Source organism: Rana temporaria, chromosome 3 (assembly GCF_905171775.1).
Source record: "Rana temporaria chromosome 3, aRanTem1.1, whole genome shotgun sequence".
In the NCBI taxonomy this organism is placed as follows: Eukaryota; Metazoa; Chordata; class Amphibia; order Anura; family Ranidae; genus Rana; species Rana temporaria.
The window spans coordinates 49,281,101-49,305,548 of NC_053491.1; the positions used below are offsets into that span (position 1 = coordinate 49,281,101).

Here is a 24,448-nt window from a genome sequence, read left to right on the forward strand (position 1 = left end):
TATTGTTTTTGCTCAAATGTGAGTACCTATTTTATAGTTTTAATAATAAACGGTTTTTAAAACGATAAAACACTATCTGTGGTTCCTTTCTCCTATATATGGGCTAATATTTGAAGCATCACCAAAAGCGCAGGGGGACGAGATATTGCCAGAGTGCTACACAGTGGCATACACTGTGAATGCTTCATATCCAAAGAGGGGGTGGAATATTCGGTGAGTGAGGATTTTATAAGAGCACGGATTGCTGTGATCACTTTTGGCATCTAGCAACTGTTTTTCACCTGGCACCAAGCACGATTCTGATTAGCACTTGAGGAATCAAAGACTTGATGAATTTTTTTTTTAATTACTGCACAAATTGATTCATTTGTTTCTATATTTATATATTGTGGACTATTGAATTTTTTTTTTGCAGCACTTTTTGCTAGTTTGCACGTCTCATATTCATTTTATATCATTTATTTCTGGACTATTGTATATTTGCAGCACCTTTTGCTAGTTTGCACGTAAGCAACTTTATGCTTCAGGTTTTGCACATAAGATAATCACTAATTTAACGCACAGGCACGCATGCACTTTGGAAAGGCATTTAGTGTCATATTTATTTATTTAATTGATTTTTAATTTATATAATTTTCACTACTGCATTTTAGGTAAGGGATTTTTTGAGAACCAAATAGGAAATAGTTTATTTGGGGTTTTAATAAAATAGCGCCACTCCTACTATCCAACCATATTTAATGTTCCTATAATGGCACATGCTTTTTTCTCACAATCCCCAGAAATGCCCCTTTAACTTCCTTGTTTCTTAAGGTATAAATAAGTGGGTTCAGCACTGGAGTCACAACACTATAGAACACGGTGGCCATTTTGTCCTGGTGGGCTACATGAGTGTCTCCAGGTCTCATGTACATAAAAGTGATTGTACCATAGAATAAAGTGACTACCATCATGTGTGAAGCACAAGTGGAGAAAGCCTTCTTTCGGCCCGTGGATGTCGTGATTTTTATAATATTGAAAATAATGTAGCCGTATGTTATAAGAATGAGAAAAAATGGGCCCATGACCACCAACATAGCACAGAAGAAAATAACGGTCCTGTTAAGAGAAGCATCTGTGCAGGATAGCTCTAGGACAGATGGTATCTCACAGAAGAAATGGTTAATAACATTTGGGCCACAGAATGACAATCTCAATGCAAAGAACATGTTTAATAATGCGTTTAGAAAGCCTGTGATCCAACAGCCACTTGCCATTTTAATACATAAACATGGATGCATAATGGCGGTATAGTGTAATGGTCTACATATAGCCACATAGCGATCATAAGCCATTGCTAGGAGAAGGCAGCACTCGGAACCTCCTAAACACATGTACACAACCATTTGGGTGAAACAAGCGCCGAATGATATACCATTCTTTGGTGATAAAATGTTTCTAAGCATTTTGGGAACTACGCTGGTGGTGAACGAAAGGTCCAAAAATGATAAGTTACTTAAGAAGAAATACATTGGTGTATGGAGACGGGGGCTGGTACCGCTGATAAAAATAATAAGGACATTACCCAGAAGGGAAACAATATACATGATAAGAATGATCACAAATAAAACAATCTGCAAGTCCGGTTTGCTTGTCAGCCCCAGAAGAATGAATTCTTCAACTTTCGTGTAGTTCCATGTCATTATTTTCAATAAGATGTCCTGCAGATAGAATTTTGTAGTGGAAATGTCATGATAAAAATTATACATTCATGAATAAATTGTAGTACGCCCCTTCCATAGTAAGAGTCCACCTGACATTGCTTTCTCCACTGGTTTAAGCTTGGGGCAGCTGTACAAGTCCAAAAAGTTTTTAGTGTGTTACAGTGAATAAAAGGGAGGTGTATAGGTGAACGTATATAGTAAAGGGTTTAATGAATAGGCATCATGAGAGGCAGAGTAAAGGGTTAATGTACAGTGTATACAGAATATATAGGGGAAGATTTACTCAACCTGGTGCACACAGAATCTGGTTCAGCTCTGCATAGAAACCAATCAGCTTCCAAGTTTTTATTGTCAAAGCTTAAAGGGGTTGTAAAGGTTCGCCTTTTATTTTCTAAATAGGTTCCTTTAAGCTAGTGCATTGTTGGTTCACTTACCTTTTCCTTCAATTTCCCTTCTAAATGTTTTTTTTCTTTGTCTGAATTTCTCACTTCCTGTTCCTCCTCAGTAAGCTGTTCTGACTGACTGGACAGTGTCAGTAGTTTTTTTCTATTTGTATTATTACTTTTTTTTATTTAAAATTCATTTTTATATCTATACACAAATGTTTCGCCTTTCATTGATATTTGTCTTGTTCAAATATTTTATTGAGGTTACAAGAAAAGAATACCATACATTAAACGGCAACAAAGTAACACTATGTATGCTTGTCCAACATACAAGGAGAAAAAGTATAGATCTCAAATCAGTGCAACCGGTTGTTGGGGTACAATGGGATATATATGTACAATCAACCTTTTAGGTTATATATGAGGGTAACAGAATGAGTTATAGTCTATAAATCATTGGCTTAAACTGTATAACGGAAAAAAAAAAACGGAAGGCCTAAGAGGGATCAGTTGTATTACTTTTTTTATTTTATTATTATTTTTTTTAATTATGTTTTACAATAGATCACTGTCCTGTCACTAGGCAAAACAGGGAAATGACTTGTTTACATAGGCATCTCCCCGTTCTGCCGCTCCGTGACAGGATAGTGGGACCCCAGCGGACAGCCCAATTCTTTTTAGGATTTTTTATTTCTTCTATGCATACAAAAACAAAAAAAAACGTTCTATGCCAGGGGTGCCCAACCTTTTGAAGAGCAAGGGCCACTTAATCGACTTGGTAACCGGTCGAGGGCCACAATGAGCGGAGCGGGTGGATGGCAGCCCACTCTATAGAGCCCACTGAACTCGGATCGAATTGGAGGTAGACATTTGTAAACAGACACAATTCCATTTACATCTGCCACTCCTTAGAGGTGAATGGAGGGTCCGATTGGGTCGGCCTGACCATATTGAAAGGGGCTTAAGGCTGCTTTCACACTGATGCACTGTTGTTTACCCGCAGGTTCACCTGTGGCTTTCCTGCAGGTTAGCTGCACTTTTCCATAGACTTCTATTATATCCTGTAGATGTGGTTCACTTTCAGAAAGCACATCAAACTTGCAAGTAATAGTCTATGGCTCAGTGCAGGTAACCCAAAGGTGCATTGCTCTGGACCTGTGGATCAGTTGAATACAGCCCAGTAACCACTGCGGAACACATATATACCCTGTGATTTTAGTAATAAACTTACCTTTAATATTAGTATTCTATTCTATTCCATCCCAGAGCAGGAGGTCAAGGGCCACATCAGAGGGCTCCGAGGGCCACTGGTTGGGCACCCATGTTCTATGCCTTTGTATTCCTCAAACTTTGCCTAGACTCTGGGTTATTGTGATTTGTAGAAGGTCAGATAGAAATCATGTGCCTTTTACTGGGTCAACTGTACAAATTTGTCCATGGTGAATGTAGATACTGGTAACACAGTTCTACACATCTACCATAAAATGTACAGTATACAGATAAGGACATCTGACATTTATGGTGTGCTTACTTACTGAATCTTTGACTCAGAAAGCCTTGAAGCATGTTTCACAACAACCAGGCAACTAGCATTTTCAGAAGGGGGTCAGCAACAGCACCTATCTTATTTTTACATCAACAGTGACTTGTCAGTCCATGAAACATTTCACGTTATTCTTGCTGGGACACGGTGACAACACTGACAGATAATGGCTCTTTAGAAAATGTTATTAACTCTACAAAATCAGAAAATAATTACTAGAAATCTGCTCAATTGTAATTTTTTTAAAGGTTTAAAAATTATCTTTACATTTTTCTTCTATGGAGCCTCATATTTCGAAATCGAGATTTCAGTTTTGCCTGTCTTCATTATGGGTTTAAATTGAACAATTGGATTCATGAGATTCAGATTTAATTCAGACAGTCATATGCTGGCAGCATGTTAATTAGAGAAGTATTGTGCAAGTTTATTATTTTCAGCATCAACAACAAGTATATAGAGCAGTGGAAAAAATAAATGTTCCTCGACTGCCGCACTCTGATAGGCGATTTATTGAAACAAAATGAAAAAAGGATAAAACCCAAAGCTGTATAACATCCAAAAATTCATGCAACACTGCAACCAATGCTAGAAAGTGGACATAGGGGACAAAAAAGCTAACATGTTTCACATCATGGATAGATGCTTAGTCATAGCTGGGTTGTGTGAGGATCTAAAAGGATTTAAATAGAAAACTTTGAATGCATCCAAACCAATTAGAGCTGGTCTGCACAGCATTAGAAAATTAGATACCTGATTGAAACTGACACAACCCATGGTCAGAACAGCATCTGCACAATCAAAAACAAAAACACACATGTGTATGTGACATTCTAACCTAAAACACATTTTATAATATAGACTTTATTAGCTGGATTCAGAAAGCACTTACGTCTACGTATCTTCTGATACGCCGCGTAAGTGCACTGATGCGCCATCGTATCTATGCGCCTGAGGCTTGAAATAAGATACGCCTAAATTTTGGCTCCATCCGACCGACGTAAGTCTCCTACGCTGTCGTATCTTGGGCGCATATTTACGCTGGCCGCAAGGGGCGCTTCCATTGATTTACGCGTCGAATATGCAAATGACCGATATACGCCGATTCACGAACGTACTTGCGCCCGTTGCTGTTATCTACGCCGTTTACGTAAGGCGTACGTCCGGTGTAAAGTTAAGCCTCATAAAGCAGGGGTAAGTCATGTTAGCGTATGGACGTTGGAACAGCCGTCGTAGGTTACGTTCACGTCGTAGGCATTGAGCCGTCGTATCTTAGGGAGTATATGCGACGTGATTCTGAGCATGCGCGCGCATGTGCCGTTCGTTCGGCCCTTCATTTACATGGGGTCACGCTTCATTTTAATAGATCACCTTCCTACTTTGAATTAGGCGGGCTTACGCCGGACAATTTACGTTACGCCGGCGCAAGTTTGGGAGCGAGTGCTTTGTGAATACTGTTCTAGCCTCACTGATTTACGTCGGTGTAGCGCAAATGAGATGCCCTACGCCGGTCTAAAGATGCGCCGCTCTACGTGAATCTGGGCCAAAAAGTGTATGTAAAAACATAAAAAGAAATGCAATAAATGAATAAATATATATAAATATACTGCAAAAATAAAGTGCTATTAAATAAATATAAATGAAAATGTGGAGACAATGTGTGAATGTGGAGTTGTTCATAAATACAGTGCTGATCTGTGTTGGAAATAAAACATAACAACAATTAATTAATATAGTATATAATATATAAAGTATATAGAGCACATGGCTTACCCTCATTACAATGAAAATAAATTATCTTTAGACTGCAGTCTCCATTTTATATATATTGTCTTTGGTAAAGGCACGGTACATGTCTACATGATACAGCTTGTAACAATCTATTACTCCCTGATGAAGACTTTATGCTGCTAATTAACTCTATGGGGTATAATATCTCAAAACACTAACAAGAAAGTAATGCTGGATAAAAAAAAAATATTTATATTTATCCTTATCCATAATTTATCCTTTGTGGATTTATTTATAAAATGACTTAACTGACATAACTGAAACTTTAGGCACATTTTTTTTTTTAGAAGATGAGCATATTTAAGTTTCTAAATGATTTGTCCCCGTTTACTAGTGAGTTACTATCACTGTAATTATTTATTTATATATTTTGTTATTATTATATTTAGTAAGTAAGAACGCAATTGACAAACATAAGACCGCAACATTTAGTTAAAAAAAGATTTCATTACATCACTGCTATTATTATAATTTTTTTGGTAGGGCAAATGGGACAAATTTATACTGCCCAGGGCAAATGACTTGCGTCCACTACCCCAGTGTCTTAATATCACAGAGATCGAGGCAGAGGTCAGGCCAGTGTGTACAGGGGGTGAGATTAATTTGGAATAATTTCCTGGTTGTGTTTATTTGTTGTTTCTAATCCGATTAAAAAGCCACACCCAATATTTAGTATAATTTTGCCACACTCACTTTTTGACACGATGCACAATGTGCGCAGCAGGTCACCATTTCCCTGGTAGGGGCTCCAGAGCAGGCCCGGACTGGGACAAAAAATAGGCCCGGGCATTTTTGATTGAGCAGCCCATGACATGCTAACCGGCACCTCCGGCTGAGAACATGCGGGGAGGTGGAGAGCACTGGTGGGTGGTTGAGAGCACTGGGGGGTGGCAGAGAGCATGGAGGGAGTTGGAGAGCACTGGGGGGGGGGTGGTAGAAAGCATGGGGTGGTGGAGAACACTGTAGGGGGGTGGCAAAGAGCAATAGGGGGGTGGCAGAGAGCATGGGGGAGGTGGAGAGCACTAGGGGGTGACAGAGAGCACTAGGGGGTGGCAGAGAGCCCTGGGTGGTGGGAGAGAGCACTGGGGGGGGGGTAAAAGAGAGCACTTGTAGGGAGGTTGAAAGCACTGGGGGTGTGGCAGAGAGCACTGGGGGGTGGCGTGGCAGAGAGCACTGGGGGAGGCAGAGATCACTGGGGGGAAGGTTGAGATCACTGGAGGGGAGGTTGAGAGCACTGGAGGGGGGGTGGCAAAGAGCACTGGGGGGTGGCAAAGAGCACTGGGGGAGGCGGAGAGCACTGGGGGGGTGGCAGAGAGCACTGGGGGGGTGGCAGAGAGCACTGGGGGTGGCAGAGAGCCCTAGGGGTGGCAGAGAGCAATGGGGGTGTGGCAGAGAGCACTGGGGGGTGGTAGAGAGCCCTGGGGGGTTGCAGAGAGCCCTAGGGGTGGCGGAGAACCCTAGGGGGAGGTTGAGAGCCCTGGGGGGTTGAAGAGAGCACTGGGGGTGGCAAAGAGAACTGGAGGGTAGCAGAGAGCACTGGGGGGGGGGTTAGAAGAGAGCACTGGGGGGGAAGTTGAGAGCACTGGAGGGGAGGTTGAGAGCACTGGAGGATGGAAGAGAGCCCTGGGGGGTTGCAGAGAGCACTGCAGGGGGTGGAGGAGAGCACTGGGGGGTGGCGGAGAGCACTGGGGTGGTAGCGGAGAGCATGGAGGGAGGTGTAGAGCACTGGGGGTGCGTGGCAGAGAGCCCTGAGGGGTGGCAGAGGGCACTGGGGGGGGTGGCAGAGAGCACTGGGGGGGCGGGGCGGCAGAGAGCATGGAGGGAGGTGGAGAGCACTGGGAGGGGGGATAACACTGGAGGGGGTGGCAGAGAGCATGGGGGAGGTGGAGAGCACTAGGGGGTGACAGAGCACTAGGGGGTGGCAGAGAGCCCTGGGGGGTGGCAGAGCGCACTGGGGGGGGGTTGAAAGCACTGGGGGTGTGGCTGAGAGCCCTGGGGGGTGGCAGAGTGCACTGGGGGGTGGCAGAGAGCACTGGGGGGTGGCGTGGCAGAGAGCACTGGGGGAGGTTGAGAGCACTGGAAGGGAGGTTGAGAGCACTGGGGGGGGGGCAGAGAGCACTGGGGGTGGCGGAAAAGAGCCCTAGGGGGTGGCAAAGAGCCCTGGGGGGAGGTTGAGAGCCCTGGGGGTGGCAGAGAGCACTGGGGGGTGGCAAAGAGCACTGGGGGTAGCAGAGAGCACTGGGGGGGGGGAGTTGATAGCACTGGAGGGGAGGTTGAGAGCCCTGGAGGGTGGCAGAGAGCACTGGGGGGGTAGCAGAGAGCACTGGGGGGTGGCGAAGAGCACTGGGGGGTGGCGGAGAGCACTGAGGGGGTAGCAGAGAGCAGGGGGGGAGGTTGAGAGCCATGGGGGGTGGCAGAGAGCACTGGGGGGTGGCGTGGCAGAGCGCACTGGGGGAGGTTGAGAGCACTGGAGGGGAGGTTGAGAGCACTGGGGGGTGGGAGAGGGCACTGGGGGGTGGCAGAGAGCACTGGGGGTGGCAGAGAGCACTGGGGGTGGCGGAAAAGAGCCCTAGGGGGTGGCAAAGAGCCCTGGGGGGAGGTTGAGAGCCATGGGGGGTGGCAGAGAGCACTGGGGGGGTGGCAAAGAGAACTGGGGGTAGCAGAGAGCACTGGGGGGTAGCAGAGAGCACTGGGGGGGAGTTGAGAGCACTGGAGGGAGGTGGAGAGCACTGGGGGGGGGGATAACACTGGAGGGGGTGGCAGAGAGCATGGGGGAGGTGGAGAGCACTAGGGGGTGACAGAGCACTAGGGGGTGGCAGAGAGCCCTGGGGGGTGGCAGAGCGCACTGGGGGGGGGGTTGAAAGCACTGGGGGTGTGGCTGAGAGCCCTGGGGGGTGGCAGAGTGCACTGGGGGGTGGCAGAGAGCACTGGGGGGTGGCGTGGCAGAGAGCACTGGGGGAGGTTGAGAGCACTGGAAGGGAGGTTGAGAGCACTGGGGGGGGGGCAGAGAGCACTGGGGGTGGCGGAAAAGAGCCCTAGGGGGTGGCAAAGAGCCCTGGGGGGAGGTTGAGAGCCCTGGGGGTGGCAGAGAGCACTGGGGGGTGGCAAAGAGCACTGGGGGTAGCAGAGAGCACTGGGGGGGGGAGTTGATAGCACTGGAGGGGAGGTTGAGAGCCCTGGAGGGTGGCAGAGAGCACTGGGGGGGTAGCAGAGAGCACTGGGGGGTGGCGAAGAGCACTGGGGGGTGGCGGAGAGCACTGAGGGGGTAGCAGAGAGCAGGGGGGGAGGTTGAGAGCCATGGGGGGTGGCAGAGAGCACTGGGGGGTGGCGTGGCAGAGCGCACTGGGGGAGGTTGAGAGCACTGGAGGGGAGGTTGAGAGCACTGGGGGGTGGGAGAGGGCACTGGGGGGTGGCAGAGAGCACTGGGGGGTGGCAGAGAGCACTGGGGGTGGCGGAAAAGAGCCCTAGGGGGTGGCAAAGAGCCCTGGGGGGAGGTTGAGAGCCATGGGGGGTGGCAGAGAGCACTGGGGGGGTGGCAAAGAGAACTGGGGGTAGCAGAGAGCACTGGGGGGTAGCAGAGAGCACTGGGGGGGAGTTGAGAGCACTGGAGGGGAGGTTGAGAGCACTGGAGGATGGCAGAGAGCACTGCAGGGGGTAGCAGAGAGCACTGGGGGGTGGCGGAGAGCACTGGGGTGGTAGCAGAGAGCATGGAGGGAGGTGTAGAGCACTGAGGAGTGGCAGAGAGCACTGGGGGAGGGTAGCAGAGAGCATTGAGGGAGGTGGAGAGCACTGGGGGGAGGTTGAGAGCCATGGGGGGTGGCAGAGAGCACTGGGGGGTAGCAGAGAGCACTGGGGGGAGGTTGAGAGCACTGGGGAAAGATGGAGAACCCTGGGGGGGTGGCAGAGAGCACTGGGGGAGTCGGAGAGCCCTGGGGGGAGGTTGAGAGCACTGGAGGGGAAGTTGAGAGCACTGGGGGGTGGCAGAGAACACTACGGAGGGTGGCGGAGAGCACTACGGGGGGTGGCGGAGAGCACTACAGGGGGTGGCGGAGAGCACTACGGGGGGTGGCGGAGAGCCCTGGGGGGTGGCGGAGAGCCCTGGGGGGAGGTTGAGAGCACTGAGGGGTGGCAGAGAGCACTGGGGGGGTAGCAGAGAGCATGGAGGGAGGTGGAGAGCACTGGGGGGGAGGTTGAGAGCCATGGGGGGTGGCATAGAGCACTGGGGGGTGGCAGAGAGCACTGGGGGGTGGCGGAGAGCCCTGGACGGAGGGTGAGAGCACTGGGGGGGGGGTGAGAGCACTGGGGGTGGCAGAGAGTCCTGGGGGGAGGTGGAGAGCCCTGGGGGGGGTCTTGGAAAGCCCTGGGGGGTCTTGGAGAGCCCTGGGGGGGTCTTGGAGAGCCCTGGGGGAGGGTGAGAGCCCTGGGGGTGGCAGAGAGTCCTGGGGGGAGGTGGAGAGCCCTGGGGGGGTTTTGGAGAGCCCTTGGGGGGGGGGTCTTGGAGAGCCCTGGGGGGAGGGTGAGAGCCCTGGGGGTAGGGTGAGAGTCCTGGGGGTAGGGTGAGAGTCCTGGGGGGAGGTGGAGAGCCCTGGGGGGGAGGGTGAGAGCCCTGGGGTGGCAGAGAGCCCTGGGGGGGAGGTTGAGAGCACTGAGGGGTGGCAGAGGGCACTGGGGGGGAGTTGAGAGCACTGGAGGGGAGGTTGAGAGCACTGGAGGATGGCAGAGAGCACTGCAGGGGGTAGCAGAGAGCACTGGGGGGTGGCGGAGAGCACTGGGGTGGTAGCAGAGAGCATGGAGGGAGGTGTAGAGCACTGAGGAGTGGCAGAGAGCACTGGGGGAGGGTAGCAGAGAGCATTGAGAGAGGTGGAGAGCACTGGGGGGAGGTTGAGAGCCATGGGGGGTGGCAGAGAGCACTGGGGGGTAGCAGAGAGCACTGGGGGAGGTTGAGAGCACTGGGGAAAGATGGAGAACCCTGGGGGGGTGGCAGACAGCACTGGGGGAGTCGGAGAGCCCTGGGGGGAGGTTGAGAGCACTGGAGGGGAAGTTGAGAGCACTGGGGGTGGCAGAGAGCACTACGGAGGGTGGCGGAGAGCACTACGGGGGGTGGCGGAGAGCACTACAGGGGGTGGCGGAGAGCACTACGGGGGGTGGCGGAGAGCCCTGGGGGGTGGCGGAGAGCCCTGGGGGGGAGGTTGAGAGCACTGAGGGGTGGCAGAGAGCACTGGGGGGGTAGCAGAGAGCATGGAGGGAGGTGGAGAGCACTGGGGGGGAGGTTGAGAGCCATGGGGGGTGGCATAGAGCACTGGGGGGTGGCAGAGAGCACTGGGGGGTGGCGGAGAGCCCTGGACGGAGGGTGAGAGCACTGGGGGGAGGGTGAGAGCACTGGGGGGAGGGTGAGAGCACTGGGGGTGGCAGAGAGTCCTGGGGGGAGGTGGAGAGCCCTGGGGGGGGTCTTGGAGAGCCCTGGGGGGGTCTTGGAGAGCCCTGGGGGAGGGTGAGAGCCCTGGGGGTGGCAGAGAGTCCTGGGGGGAGGTGGAGAGCCCTGGGGGGGTCTTGGAGAGCCCTGGGGGGAGGGTGAGAGCCCTGGGGGTAGGGTGAGAGCCCTGGGGGGAGGGTGAGAGTCCTGGGGGGAGGTGGAGAGCCCTGGGGGGGAGGGTGAGAGCCCTGGGGGTGGCAGAGAGCCCTGGGGGGGAGGTTGAGAGCACTGAGGGGTGGCAGAGAGCACTGGGGGGGTAGCAGAGAGCATGGAGGGAGGTGGAGAGCACTGGGGGGGTAGCATAGAGCATGGAGGGAGGTGGAGAGCACTGGGGGGGAGGTTGAGAGCCATGGGGGATGGCATAGAGCACTGGGGGGTGGCATAGAGCACTGGGGGGTGGCGGAGAGCCCTGGACGGAGGGTGAGAGCACTGGGGGAGGGTGAGAGCACTGGGGGTGGCAGAGAGTCCTGGGGGGAGGTGGAGAGCCCTGGGGGGGTCTTGGAGAGCCCTGGGGGGAGGGTGAGAGCCCTGGGGGTGGCAGAGAGTCCTGGGGGGAGGTGGAGAGCCCTGGGGGGGGGGGTCTTGGAGAGCCCTGGGGGGAGGGTGAGAGCCCTGGGGGTGGCAGAGAGTCCTGGGGGGAGGTGGAGAGCCCTGGGGGGAGGGTGAGAGCCCTGGGGGTGGCAGAGAGTCCTGGGGGGAGGTGGAGAGCCCTGGGGGGAGGGTGAGAGCCCTGGGGGTGGCAGAGAGTCCTGGGGGGAGGTGGAGAGCCCTGGGGGGGGTCTTGGAGAGCCCTGGGGGGGGGGGGGTCTTGGAGAGCCCTGGGGGGGAGGTGGCAGAGAGCACTGGGGGGAGGTGGAGATCACAAGGAGGCAAAGAGAAGAGTATGGGAGGTGGAGGAGGAGCAGTGGGGGCATCTGCATATAAAAATATTTTTCTCCATCGTCTCCCTTCTGCAGTATTGGAATGCCTGCTGCTTTTACTGTACCTCTCGCAGCCTCAGGCTTTCCAATACAGCAGAAGGGAGACAGAGAAAAAGATTTTTGATATGCAGCCGCCCCCACTGCTCCTCCTATCCAGGTTACAGGAGCGGGGGGGGGGCTGCACTCACGTTTTCTGTAATCCGGTCCGGTGTTGTAGCAGCAGCTAGCAGGTGTCGGCTCTGGCTCCTCCCCCTCGCAGTCACACCCCCCGGCCGTGGAGAGGCCAAAGGCTTCTCATCTAGCTCCTCCCCCTCTGTGTTTACGTCCACCTCGGCGGCCGCGGAGAGGGTAGATGAGCGGCGCGGCTTGTGCCCCGCGGCTTGCAGCCTGGCGGCATCTCGGTGGCCGCGGCCCACCGGGCGTATGCCCGGTTTGCCCGATGGCCAGTCTGGGCCTGCTCCAGAGCATTATTTTGCCCAGGGGCCCATGATGCTGTTAAGACGGACCTGCACTGATCCATCCAATGGAGTCTGGTTATTTATGGTCACAGCAAATAGGGGGAGTGGGGGCAAGGGAATAGTTGCTGAGGCTAAACCCAAAGCTACCCACACAAATGAATGAAGGGACTATCTCGGTACTGATAAAACAATATAAACAAAATTATGTAAAAAAGTTTATTAATAAAATTTAGCAAAACAGATAGTTGTACATATCAACGATTGGTCAAAGGTCGACCAGTTTCACGGAAGTTCACCGCTGCATCAGGAAAACCAATCTGTAGAATACATAATGGAATAGTATAATTCAGCAATAAAGTATGTAGTGTATAAGGAAAATAGTAACTTATGCTGCGTACACACGATCGGTCAAACCGATGAGAACGGTCTGATGGACCGTTTTCATCGGACCAAACCGATCGTGTGTACAGTAGGTCCCATCAGTTATTTATCTATAGTTTAAAAAAAATCAATCTTGTTTTAAATTTAACCGAGGAATACATAACCGATACAAAAAAATTATCGTTTGTAGGCACGTCCAATCGAGTCGACGCATGCTTGGAAGCATTGAACTTAATTTTTTTCAGCACGTCGTTGTGTTTTACGTCACCGCGTTCTGACACGATCGTTTTTTTAACCATCAGTCAGCTTCACCGGTTAACCGATGAAAACGGTCCATCAGACCGTTTTCATCGGATGGACTGATCGGGTGTACAGGGCATGACCCTTTGAGTAAATTGATAAAGCACAGAGCTGGGCTGCCCGAATGATTTCCCCCGCGGCGGGCATGGGGGTTTGGTCGTGGATATCTAAATGTAGGCATAATAAATATATAGAACCCATAGCTTGGTAAAGTTGGGGAGAGGGGGGTAAGGGAAAAGGGGGAGGAGGAATGAAGGGGGAAGGACTAGAAGGAAGGGAAGAAGAAAGGAAGGTGAGGTGGAAAAAGGAGGGGGGTGGAGAGGAGGATTAAGGAAAGGAAGCAGAAGAAAAAGGGGGGGAGGTTTAGGGGGGTTTGTAGTTGGAAAAGGGGGGATGGGAGGGAAGGGAAGGGAAGGAGAGGACAGGGAAAGGGGAGGGGGAAAGGAGGTGGAAAAGAGGGGAGCTGGATGGGTATTGTCAAGTAGGGGTAGTACTTACCACGGCAGTTAGGTCCGTGGACAGTAAAAGCCAAGCCATAGTGGGAGGTAGAAAATTCCTGGTGACAGATTGACAGGATCGAAGGTGCAGTAATGTAGAGGGATCAGGGATGGTGCAGTATTAAAATTAAGGTCCGATTGTACTGGTAAAAAACAGTGTTATGTCATCCAAGGAGGTAACTAAAACGGTGACAGAATGCAGGGTAATGCATGGACAGGGATAAGAAAGTAAAGCTGCACCTATATCCATAAAGATCCCCAATGGACTGCCAATCAAGTCCTGACCTGTCACTGCCTAGACTCAGGGGCCACAGATGGCGAGATCCACTCGGCTCATCCGGTGGCCCGAAGGCCCTTAAATGAGCTACCCCAACCCGGAGACGCCAAAGACGCCGCCAGATCAGCGGCGCCATGACGTCACCGGGTCAGTTTCCCCGCACTGCACAGGTGCGCGAACAGCGCTACTGCGCATGTGCGTTCAAGCCGAGCCAGAGGGCGAAAGCCCCGAGATGGGAAAGAGCAAGAGGGGGTGAATGGGTAGACACCCCCACCAGGGAAAACGGACGTCCGCCGCAGAAGGGAGGCACAGGCAGCCAAGGCACACACACAAAACACTCAAGGGGTAGTTAATTAACAAAAAGATCAAAACATCAATAATGACGAAATAAAAACAAGCAAGGTAATAATAATGAGTGGGAATGTAAGTCCCACAAGAATGATTGCTAATTTATGGTGACATAGAATATTGTCATATCATTGACAGCTGCAAGACAGAGGGGAACCTGTAGGAAAGGCAGAAATACAAGACGGGGCATATATGCAGTGCAAACAAGTGATGAAAGTGAACATGGCGATTAGGCCAGAAGTTAAAGTGAGGGATGAAATTGGAGGTGTATACTTAAAAAGCTGGGGGAACAAGGCATCAGGGGGCAACCAATTGTGGCATCCCCTATATCCCTGGACCCAAGCTGGGGTTCGATTAGAACCATAATAAATAAATAAAAGGCTGCAATGTGATGTAGCAAGATAAAGTAATGTGAGTAAAAAGTGGTGGGAAAGTGATGGGAGAAGGTTGAGTCGGTTCACACTGGGGAGACTTGGGATCCGACTTGAGGTCGCCTCAAGTCGCGCTGTAGAGAAAAACAATGTAAGTGAATGGGAGCGGTGTTAATACACACGACTCAAGGCGATCCGACTTCAGAAGAGGTTTCTGTACTACTTCAATCCGACTTGTAGGCGATTTGTACCCATTGATTTCAATGGAAGTCACCTCCAAGTCTGATCACTGTCTTAACTGAAGCAACTTTTCAGGAAGATAACATACATTTCTCAGGCAAACCTCTCCCTCCCTCTCCCTCCCTCCCCTAGAGCTGATTGTTGTTTGATTGGCCACTGGAAAGTCTCCTGTCCTGGAGACGACTTCAAGTCGTGTTGTAAATCGCCCCAGATCGCCCTGTGGTTCATGCCTTCATTGCCTCTGAAAGTCGCGCTGGAAGTCGTGTCTCCCCAGTGTGATCCGACTCTAAATAAAAGTGAGATGTGGATACATTTATTTATCTAGGTAATTCATTGTTAGCAGTCCCAAAATTGGGATGGGGTAGTGCAACAACATAAATATATAGTGCCCACAGCTAGTAAAGAGAAAAAAGTAGCTAAGTTAGAATAAATAGAAAATTTGTAAACATAAAAGAAATGAAAGAAGTATGGGAAAGGTCACCATACAAATATACCCATAGACTGAAACTGAAATTGCCAAGGCAGTGGGGGATAAAAGGTATAATGAAACAATAATTAATCTGAAATAACGAGATTAAGGGTATAGATAGTGATGATAATAATAATAATAATAAATATACGGCTGGAACATTGTCCAGTTAGCAATTTTTGCATATTTATACCCTGATTAGACTGATTATTTCCCATAAGCATGGTGGATTTATCCTAACGCTAACTGGACAATGTTCCAGCCGTATATTTATTATTATTATTATTATCATTATGCATTCTACAGATTGGTTTTCCTGATGAAGCGATGAACTTCCGCAAAACTAGTCGATCTCGACCAATCGTTGATATGTACAACTATCTGTTTTGCTAAATTTTATTAATAAACTTTTTTACATAATTTTATTTATATTGTTTTATCAGTACCGAGATAGTCCCTTCATTCAATTGTGTGGGTAGCTTTGGGTTCAGCCTCAGCAACTCCCCCTATGTTCTCATCTAACTGGGATGATGGTATGTCATTATTATTCGTTATATATTTTTTCATGAGGCTATACTCCAATTTTTGTCCTGGTCACAGCAAAGCCAAATTAAGTAGAAGAGAGCAAAGAGCAGAATTGCTGATATACAATGAATACTGAGTGTGAAAGTGCTCAGTTGTGTTGTGGAAGTCCCCTGCTGCTGTGAATGGATGTTCAATTCTAAGCCTTCCAGGCCATATATCACCAATAGGCTAACAAGGCCATGTATTCTCCATAAGGCCATTGGTGTTCAGTGTATATAGAGACTACTGGAAATGGGTTCCATAGTGTACTGGAAATGTAATTAAGAATACAATACAGGCCATGTGTTCCCCATGCATTTAGGGTGGAACATGCAACATGTTCCAGCAGCTGCAGCCATTCACCCTCTCTCAGCCCATCCCCAGTGACAGCGGGCAGACATCTTCTCCGGGCACCCGCTGTCACTCATTGAAACTAATGTGGCTGTGTGGGGCTCTGTCTGCCTGACCACGTCATTCATTCACAGTCCTCTGTGAATGGGAAACAACAAGTCTCAATGAACTACCATGACACTGTTGAGCACTTTGCTAGTTCATTCATTCATTCTGCAGGAGTCCTGCATGGTACCAGAAATCTGCTGATCGCTGGTGCAATTCTTTACAGACTCCCAAAACAAAAAATACTAAATGCTATTTTTTTACCTGCATTCTTCTTTAACCACTTTCCACCCGCCGCACGCAGATATACATCTGCAGCATGGTACAGGCAGCCAAAAGGACATATATATACCTCCCCTTTAAAAAGCCAGCATTGTACACGTGCATACCCGCGATCGTGTAACGCTGAGGAAGAAGGGGGAAATGCTTATGTAAACAAGCATTTCCCCAGTCTTCCTAATGACAAGACAGTGACCACAACTTCCTGTAATCGGAAGCGGTGATAACTGTCCTGTCACACACAGCCCATCCCCCCTACAGTTAGAAGCACTCCCTAGGGCATACTTAACCCCTACAGCACTACCTAGTGGTTAACCCCTTCACTGCCAGTGTAATTTTCACAGTAATCAGTGCATTTTTATAATACTGATCGCTGTAAAAATGACAATGGTCCCAAAAATGTGTCAAAAGTGTCCGATATGTCCGCCATAATGTCACAGATGAAGCATTGGGAACCCGATTGGGAGCCTGAAGTACCTGGGAAATCCAGTGGCAGAAGGTGAAGGTAGTTCAGGAGATCATGAGCTTCTTCCGGAGAGAAGGAATACAGGTGATTCTGATCATTAAATGAGAGTTTGAAAGGGAACCCCCATTTGTATTTTATCCCTGTGTTTTGAAGTATGGTAAGAAAATGTTTTAGGACTTTGCACTTTAGAATAGTCTGAGGATTCAAGTCAGGAGACTTGGTATTGGTATGTCTGGACGGTCTGACTGCTTTCTTGGTTTTGTAAAAGGTGGGCTTGACAATAATATCATGAGGTGGTCAGTGGCGTCACTAGGGTTGGTGTCACCCGGTGTGGAAAAAATTGGAGTCACCCCCCCCCTCAACCAACTATAGTCCCCCTTCAGTAAAGACCACCCTCCCTGATTATAGACCCCCCCCCACTAAGTACAGACTCCCTTTCTTCAATATAACCCACTCCTATTAAGTACGTATCCATCAGTATATACCTCCCCTCAGTGCAGACCCCCCCAACAGCATAGACACCCCCAGAACAGACCCCCTCCATAAGCATAGACCCCCCTCAGTGCAGCCCCTCTCCATAAGCATAGATCCCCCTCAGTGCAGACCCCCTCTACAAATAAATAGATCCCATTCAGTGCAAACCCCCCTCTCCCTAAGCATAGTAGACCCCCCCTCAGTGCAGCCCCCCTCCATAAACATAGATCCCCCTCAGGGCAGACCCCCTCTACATAAACATAGATTCCCCTCCTCAGGGCAGACCCCTCTCTCCATAAGCAGAGATCCCCCTCAGTGCAAACCCCCCCTCCATAAGCATAGACCCCCCTCAGTGCAGAACCCCCTCTCACCTCCCATAGCACCCCCAGGCTATATATATATATATAGAGAGAGAGAGAGCTGTGTCCAGTCCCCCCCCCCCCATCATCAGACGAGCACAGGCTACACATACTCACATAGACACCTTGGCAATCCCCCCTCCTCTCACCTCGGGTCGGTGGTCACCCCCTCAACATGCTGACACCCTCCCGGCGCTCCCGCCTGTTACAGCACCAGCTTGAAACCACGCAGACACACGTCCCGGGAGACAGCTGGAGAGATGAGCTGGCTGCGGTGCATGGCGCTAGAGATGTTTGGCCAGGACCCTCCTCACCCTTAGAAGAGTCGGATGGTGTCACCCCTCTAGCGGGTGTCACCCAGTGCGGAGCGCACCCCGCTAGCAACGCCTCTGGAGGTGGTCCATCAGATTTTTTTGGGCCAAGAGATGTTGGATTCTGTCAAACTCCTAGCAGGAATCAGCTCCTGGAGTAAGGCTGTAACCATAGAAGGTAAGGCCTTCCACATGCTCTGGTATGCCCGGGATCTTAAAATTGCCCCTTTTATTGCGGTTTTCCAGGTCTTCCGTCTTGCTAATGGCTTCAGCAAAGTCAGCTTTTAGTATATCTAGTTCTCGCTCATGAAAGTTGACAGCAGTCACAGTGCCATCTAATTTCTCTTCCAAATCACCAAAGTGTGTGCCTAAGTCTCTTGTTTCCCTAGAAAGGGTATTATACGATTGTTCAGTAGCCACAGACAGCTCACTTTGTAATAAAAGTTCGAATTTTTCCAATAATGTGGCATCTCTACAGATTTAATCAGCCTGGTTACCTGCTGCCATTCAATGTTGGCAGAGCTATCCTGGTGATCAAGCAGTTCAGGTGAAGAGACCACTGCCTCATCTAAAGGAGTGGGCACCATCCATGTTGCTCAGTAGGTCGCTGGTGAAACTGCAGAAGTCTGTGCAGTGGCAAGAGAGGGACCCAAGACTTTTCCTATCCATCACTCAGGGATTGCAGAGCAGCCGTGTTGTGTGTTCTACAGCTGCACAGAAGCTTCCAAATGGAAGCTCACAGCCAGGTAATCCTAATTGATTATTCTTTTCAGAGTGAAAAGTGAAATTTCACCACATTCACTAAACTCTGGGGAAATTTCCTTGCAAAGTGAAACGCCAAAGTTTGCCTTCAGTAAACGATAAATGTGAGCAGCTTCAGATGTTTCTCTCTTTTTTTTTTGCTTTGGATCAAAAAGGAATTTATTTACTTTGCTCTCCAAGCCCAATCGCTTAATTCTCTGGAAAGATGACAATGCCCTCAATGGTCTGACAGTGGTCTGAATCTAAAAAGAAGCTGTATCATACAGTCTGACAATGACCCACATTTTCATAATAAATTGGATTTGAGTTAGGGCTCTGCCTTTGCCATTAAAAAAAAAAATCCTACATCTATATGTTTTTAATATACTGATATGGGTTTTGGAATGTGGATTGTCAAATTGCATAATCAAAATGATTTTGAAATGTAGATCGTAGACAGAAGACCTGAGGCACTGCTTTTGAATTTCTGGATCCAACTTGGATTTAATTGATTTCTCAATGACTGCAAGACAACCAGGTCCCGAGATTGCGAAGAAGCTCCCATCGTTACACTTTCTCCATTTTGCTTCAACCTTAAGATTGAGGTTCACATTTTTTTTTCTCTACACAAATTCTCCTGAAAGTTTAACAGAACATTGTGGTGTTCATTGTAACCCTACCTCTCAAAATGACAGTTAGAGTAACTGAATAATTAAAAATCACATTTAGATCACCCCTGATCACCATAATTAAATACAATAAGCATTATCTAAAAATGTTGTAACTGATAACATCAGTACCTACCAAAATTTTAGTTGCAGATCTCACTAAATCTAGCTATACATTAGTAGATTTTCGTACTAAAATTTGTATGAAAATTTTCACTACAATTGACAGCTTGACAAATGTAATTTGAAAGTAATTCAAAATGTAATTTGTTTTTAACATTTGATTTTGGAATGCACGGGCTTTAGCAAATGAAAACTATATTCACCGTTAGAAATCCATTCTTTCGAAAAATAAATGTCATCCTACTTAGAATCTTCTTGTCACAGCGAATGTTGATTTGACCTCAATAATAATTACGTTTTTGAACGTATTTCTACTATTTTAAACTCAGCTCAATAGGGATACTGCTTACAAATTAATATTTATCATTGGATTCAGGTTCATACATTTTTTTTTATTATCTAGTAAATGCAGACAATTTCGCTACTGCCACAGACTGTTTTAATATAACTATTAACTTACTTCTACACCATTCCCAATATGATATTTGCCCAGTGTTGTGCATGCTCCATGAATTGAACCATTAATAACTTTTAATATTTTTATTATATCTACACAAGAAAGAATACATTTGGGATACCCTACTATATAAATGTTCCTGAAATAAGAAGCAAAAATAAGTGCACATTTATTAAGAGTGAGGGAGGGCTTGAACTTCTTAAAGGCAAATAGGCTGTTCATTTTGCAGGCCAATTTTCAATTTACAACAGCCTATTTGTCTTTAGTAAATCAACCGCTGTGACTTATTGTCCTAAGTTCTGCACCTCAAATTCTTGCACAGAGACCGGAAATAGGGCAAATCTCCCCAATGGGGTCCCAAGCAAACAAACATCTCACAGGAATTTTAACCATTACTCTTTATATAAAACTAACTAATATTTTTTTGGGTGGAATTAGGCTTTAAAATAAAGAATAGATTACCTCTTTAAAAATGATATGTGCCCTTTGTGGCGTACTTATTTGGAATTTGTATTCAATATATATGACTGTATGTTGTTGTACTGTTACTGCTTTTATGTATAATTGGAATTGGTAAATAAAGAATTAAAATAAATAATTTATAATTAAATAGCGTTTGGTAAAAAAAAACACACGTCCCATCTGATGGCATCTTATCTGGAAGGTCCTTTGGGAGCTGCAATAGCATATCTACCTAGGAGGGGGTCCTGGTGCACACTCAGTACATGCTGTCTGTGGTTATATCTTCTAGCAAACCTGGGAAGGTCTTTGCACTCAAAGCCTGGCAAAGGAAAGTCTGAATCTACTCACTATGGTCGTTTGTCCTGTGATCTCTACAGGACTATCTGGCTAGATCAGGGATGTCAAACTGGCAGCCCTCCAGCTGTTTCAAAACTACAAGTCCCATGAGACATTGCAAGGTGTACAGTTATAGGCATGACTCCCACACACATGTGGGAGTGGAAGGTATAGCGCCCCACCATTGGTTGTCAGTGGAAGAAATTATGCCCTATTGTTGTTTTCACAGGAAGGAATAGTGCCCTGTCATTGGTGCCTGTGGGAGGAAAAGTGCCCCATTGTTGGTGCAGCCCCATACTTGGAATAGATAGTGCTCCTTCATTGAATAGTAGGAGTGGGGAGAATTATGCACCACTGTTGGTGTCAGTAGAAGGATTGTTGCCTTGTATCAGTTGAAAGGATAGTGCTGCAAGGGTCAGATAAAGGCAAGCATAGGCCTCAGTTGGCAGACTCCTGTTCTAAGTTTATAGTCAGCACTGAATGTCACTATAAAGTTTCTGCCCAAAGGGCTTTAAACAAAGGATGGGCATGTAAGGACAGCGAGATCTAACTGTGTGAACAATCAAAAGCTTTTCGATAATGGTGCCTTCATACAAGATTAGTGAAGAGCATGTTATTTTTTTTTACCTTCTAACTACTGCAGACTAGTAGTTGCAAATTGGGAAAACACAACAACCCAACTGACAAAATGTTATGACAGTAAAGCTCTTCCATTTTGAAAATAAAAATAAAAATATGTGTGTGTGTATATATATATATATATAAACTGTATATACACTATGTTGGCAAAAGTATTGGGATACCTGCCTTTACACAGACATGAACTTTAATAGCACCCCAGTCTTAGTCCATGGGGTTCAATATTGAGTTGGCCTAACCATTGCAGCTATAACAGCCTCAACTTTTCTTCTAAGAAACATGTCCATAATATTTAGGAGTGTGTCCAAGGGAATGTTTGACCATTCTTCCAGAAGCGCATTTGTGAGGTCAGGCACTGATGTTTGGTGAAAAGGCCTGGCTTGCAGTCTCCACTCTAATTCATCCCAAAGGAGTTCTATTGGGTCGAGGTCAAGACTCTGGGCAGTTCAGTCAAGTTCCTCCACCCCAAACTCGCTCATCCATGTCTTTATGGACCTTGTTTTGTGCACTGGTTTGCAGTCATGTTGGAACAGGAAGGGGCCATCCCCAAACTGTTACCATAAAGTTGGGAGCATGAAAATGTCCAAAACGTTTAGGTATGCTGATGCCTTAAAATGATTTTAAAGGTTTGTTTTTAAATAAAAAAAATAACAATAATGTCTATACTTACCTCCTCTGTGCAGTGATTTTGCACAGAGAGGCCCGAATCCTCTTCTTCTGGGGTCCCCCGTAGCGCTCCTGGCTCCTCCTCTTCTCGAGTGCCCCGTAGAGAGCTGATCTCAGTGCAGATGCACTCCCAAGTCCTGCTGCTGCATCCATTGAGATAGAATGTATTAAGGTGAAAAACCCTGAGGGTTTACAACCACTTTAAAATGTTCCCTTCACTGGAACTAAGGGGCCAAGCCCAACCCCTGAAAAACAACCCCACACCATAATCCCCCCTCCACCAAACTTTACACTTGGCACAATTCAGTCAGGCAAGTACCATTCTCCTGGCAACTGCCAAACTCAGATACGTCCATCAGATTGCCAGAGAAGCGTGATTCGTCACTCCAGAGAATACGTCTCCACTGCTCTAGAGTCCAGTGGTAGTGTGCTTTACACCACTGCATCTGATGCTTTGCATTGCACTTGGTGATGTAAGGCTTGGATGTACCTGCTTGGCCATGGAAACCCATTCCTTGAAGCTCTCTACGCGCTGTTGTTGTGCTAATCTTAAGGCCACACAAAATTTGAAGGTCTGTAGCTATTGACTCTGCAGACAGTTGGCAACTTCTGCGCACTGTGAGCTTCAGCATGCGCTAACCCCACTTTGTCATTTTACGTGGCCTACCACTTTGTGGCTGACTTGCTGTTGTTCCCAGTTGCTTCCACTTTTTATTTAGTAGCAAGGAAATTTCACGGATGGACTTATTGCACTTATTGCACATTCCACACTTGAATTCACTGAGCTCCTGAGAGCAACTCATTCTTTCACAAATGTTTGTAGAAGCAGTCTGCATGCCTAGGTGCTTGATTTTGTACACCTGTGGCCATAGAGGTGATTGGAACATCTGAATTCAATGATTTGGAGGGGTGTGCCAATACTTTTGGCAATATAGTGTATATATAGATATATATATATTTTTACTCTGCCTATTGTTATTATGGCACATTTCTTTTTCGTTTAATCTCTAGCAACACCCCTTTAATATCCTTGTTTCTCAAAGTGTAGATGAGAGGGTTGAGCATAGGAGTCACAACACTATAGAACAAGGTGGCCATTTTGTCCTGATTGGCCACATGAGTGTCTCCTGGTCTCATGTACATGAAAATGATTGTACCATAGAATAAAGTGACTACAGTTATGTGCGAGGCACACGTAGAAAAAGCCTTCTTCCGTCCCACTGATGTATTGATCTTCAGTATACTGTTGATAATGTAGCCATAAGTAATAATAATAAGGAAAAATGGGCCCATTACCACCAACATAGCACAGAAGAAAATGATGGTCTTGTTAAGAGAGGCATCTGTGCAGGATAGCTCTAGTACAGATGGTACTTCACAGAAGAAATGGTTAATGACATTTGGGCCACAGAATGACAGTCGCAATGCAAACAATGTGTGTGTTAATGAGTTTATAAAGCCTCCAATCCAACAGCCGCTTGCCATTTTATTGCATAAGCTTGGATGCATAATAGTGGTATAGTGTAGGGGGCTGCATATAGCCACATAACGATCATAAGCCATTGCTAAGAGAAGGTAACATTCTGTGCCTCCTAAACAGAGGTGTATAAACAGTTGGGTGAAACAACCATGAAACGATATACTTTTCTTCAATGACAAAAAGTTATTGAGCATTTTAGGAACTATACTGGAGGTGTACCATATGTCCAAAAATGATAAGTTACTCAAGAAGAAATACATGGGTGTATGGAGCCGGGGGCTTATCCTGCTGATAAAAATAATAAGGACATTACCCATAAGGGATATAACATAACTGATAAGAAATATCACAAATAAAATAATCTGCATCTCCGGGCTTCTGGTCAACCCCAGAAGAATGAATTCCTCAACTTCTGTGTAGTTCCACGTAATCATTCCCATGAAGAATGTCTGAAAATAGAATTATTTTATAAAATATCATGATATTCAGGCTTATTAATAAAGAGTATGATAGCTGATTGACTTCACACGTCTGGCAGCCTTTTCAAGAATTTGGAAATACGAAAAGTTGGACTTTTTTTCTCTGAGATCCTAGATTTTACTTATTTTATGGAAGTTAAATATCTAATTATACATCAAGCAGATGTGTCACCTGGCCTCTGCTGTAGAATCTGGATGTGGGTACAGTCTTGGTGGGTCGGATCTCTATTCTCTTTGATTTCCATGTTATCGAAAACCTGACAGGTGAAAATCCAGCACACTAATGCTGCGTGCACATGACCGTTTTTCATGACGTGAAAAATTTCATTTTTTTAATGTCATTAAAAACGACCGTGTGTGGGTTCCAGAGCATGTTTCATGACGTGAAAAATGG

General features: G+C 47.4%; 1 protein-coding gene across 3 annotated transcripts; it reads right to left on the bottom strand.

Moving 5' to 3' along the window:
- Positions 1–417: 417 nt before the first annotated feature.
- Positions 418–24,015, bottom strand: LOC120931270 (putative olfactory receptor 2B8). Of its 3 annotated transcripts, none has more exons than XM_040342545.1 (2): positions 23,419–24,009; positions 418–1,697 (listed from the first exon to the last, which is right to left on the bottom strand). In XM_040342545.1, the coding sequence occupies exons 1-2, from the start codon at positions 24,007–24,009 to the stop codon at positions 747–749; spliced, it is 1,542 nt and encodes a 513-aa protein (XP_040198479.1). In that variant the 3' UTR covers positions 418–746. The 3 variants fall into 3 exon arrangements, with proteins under 3 accessions (XP_040198479.1, XP_040198482.1, XP_040198481.1); XM_040342548.1 differs by lacking the exon at positions 418–1,697 and adding an exon at positions 17,977–18,007 and having other exon boundaries at positions 23,111–24,015; XM_040342547.1 differs by lacking the exon at positions 418–1,697 and having other exon boundaries at positions 22,349–24,015.
- Between the last annotated feature and the right edge of the window lie 433 nt (positions 24,016–24,448).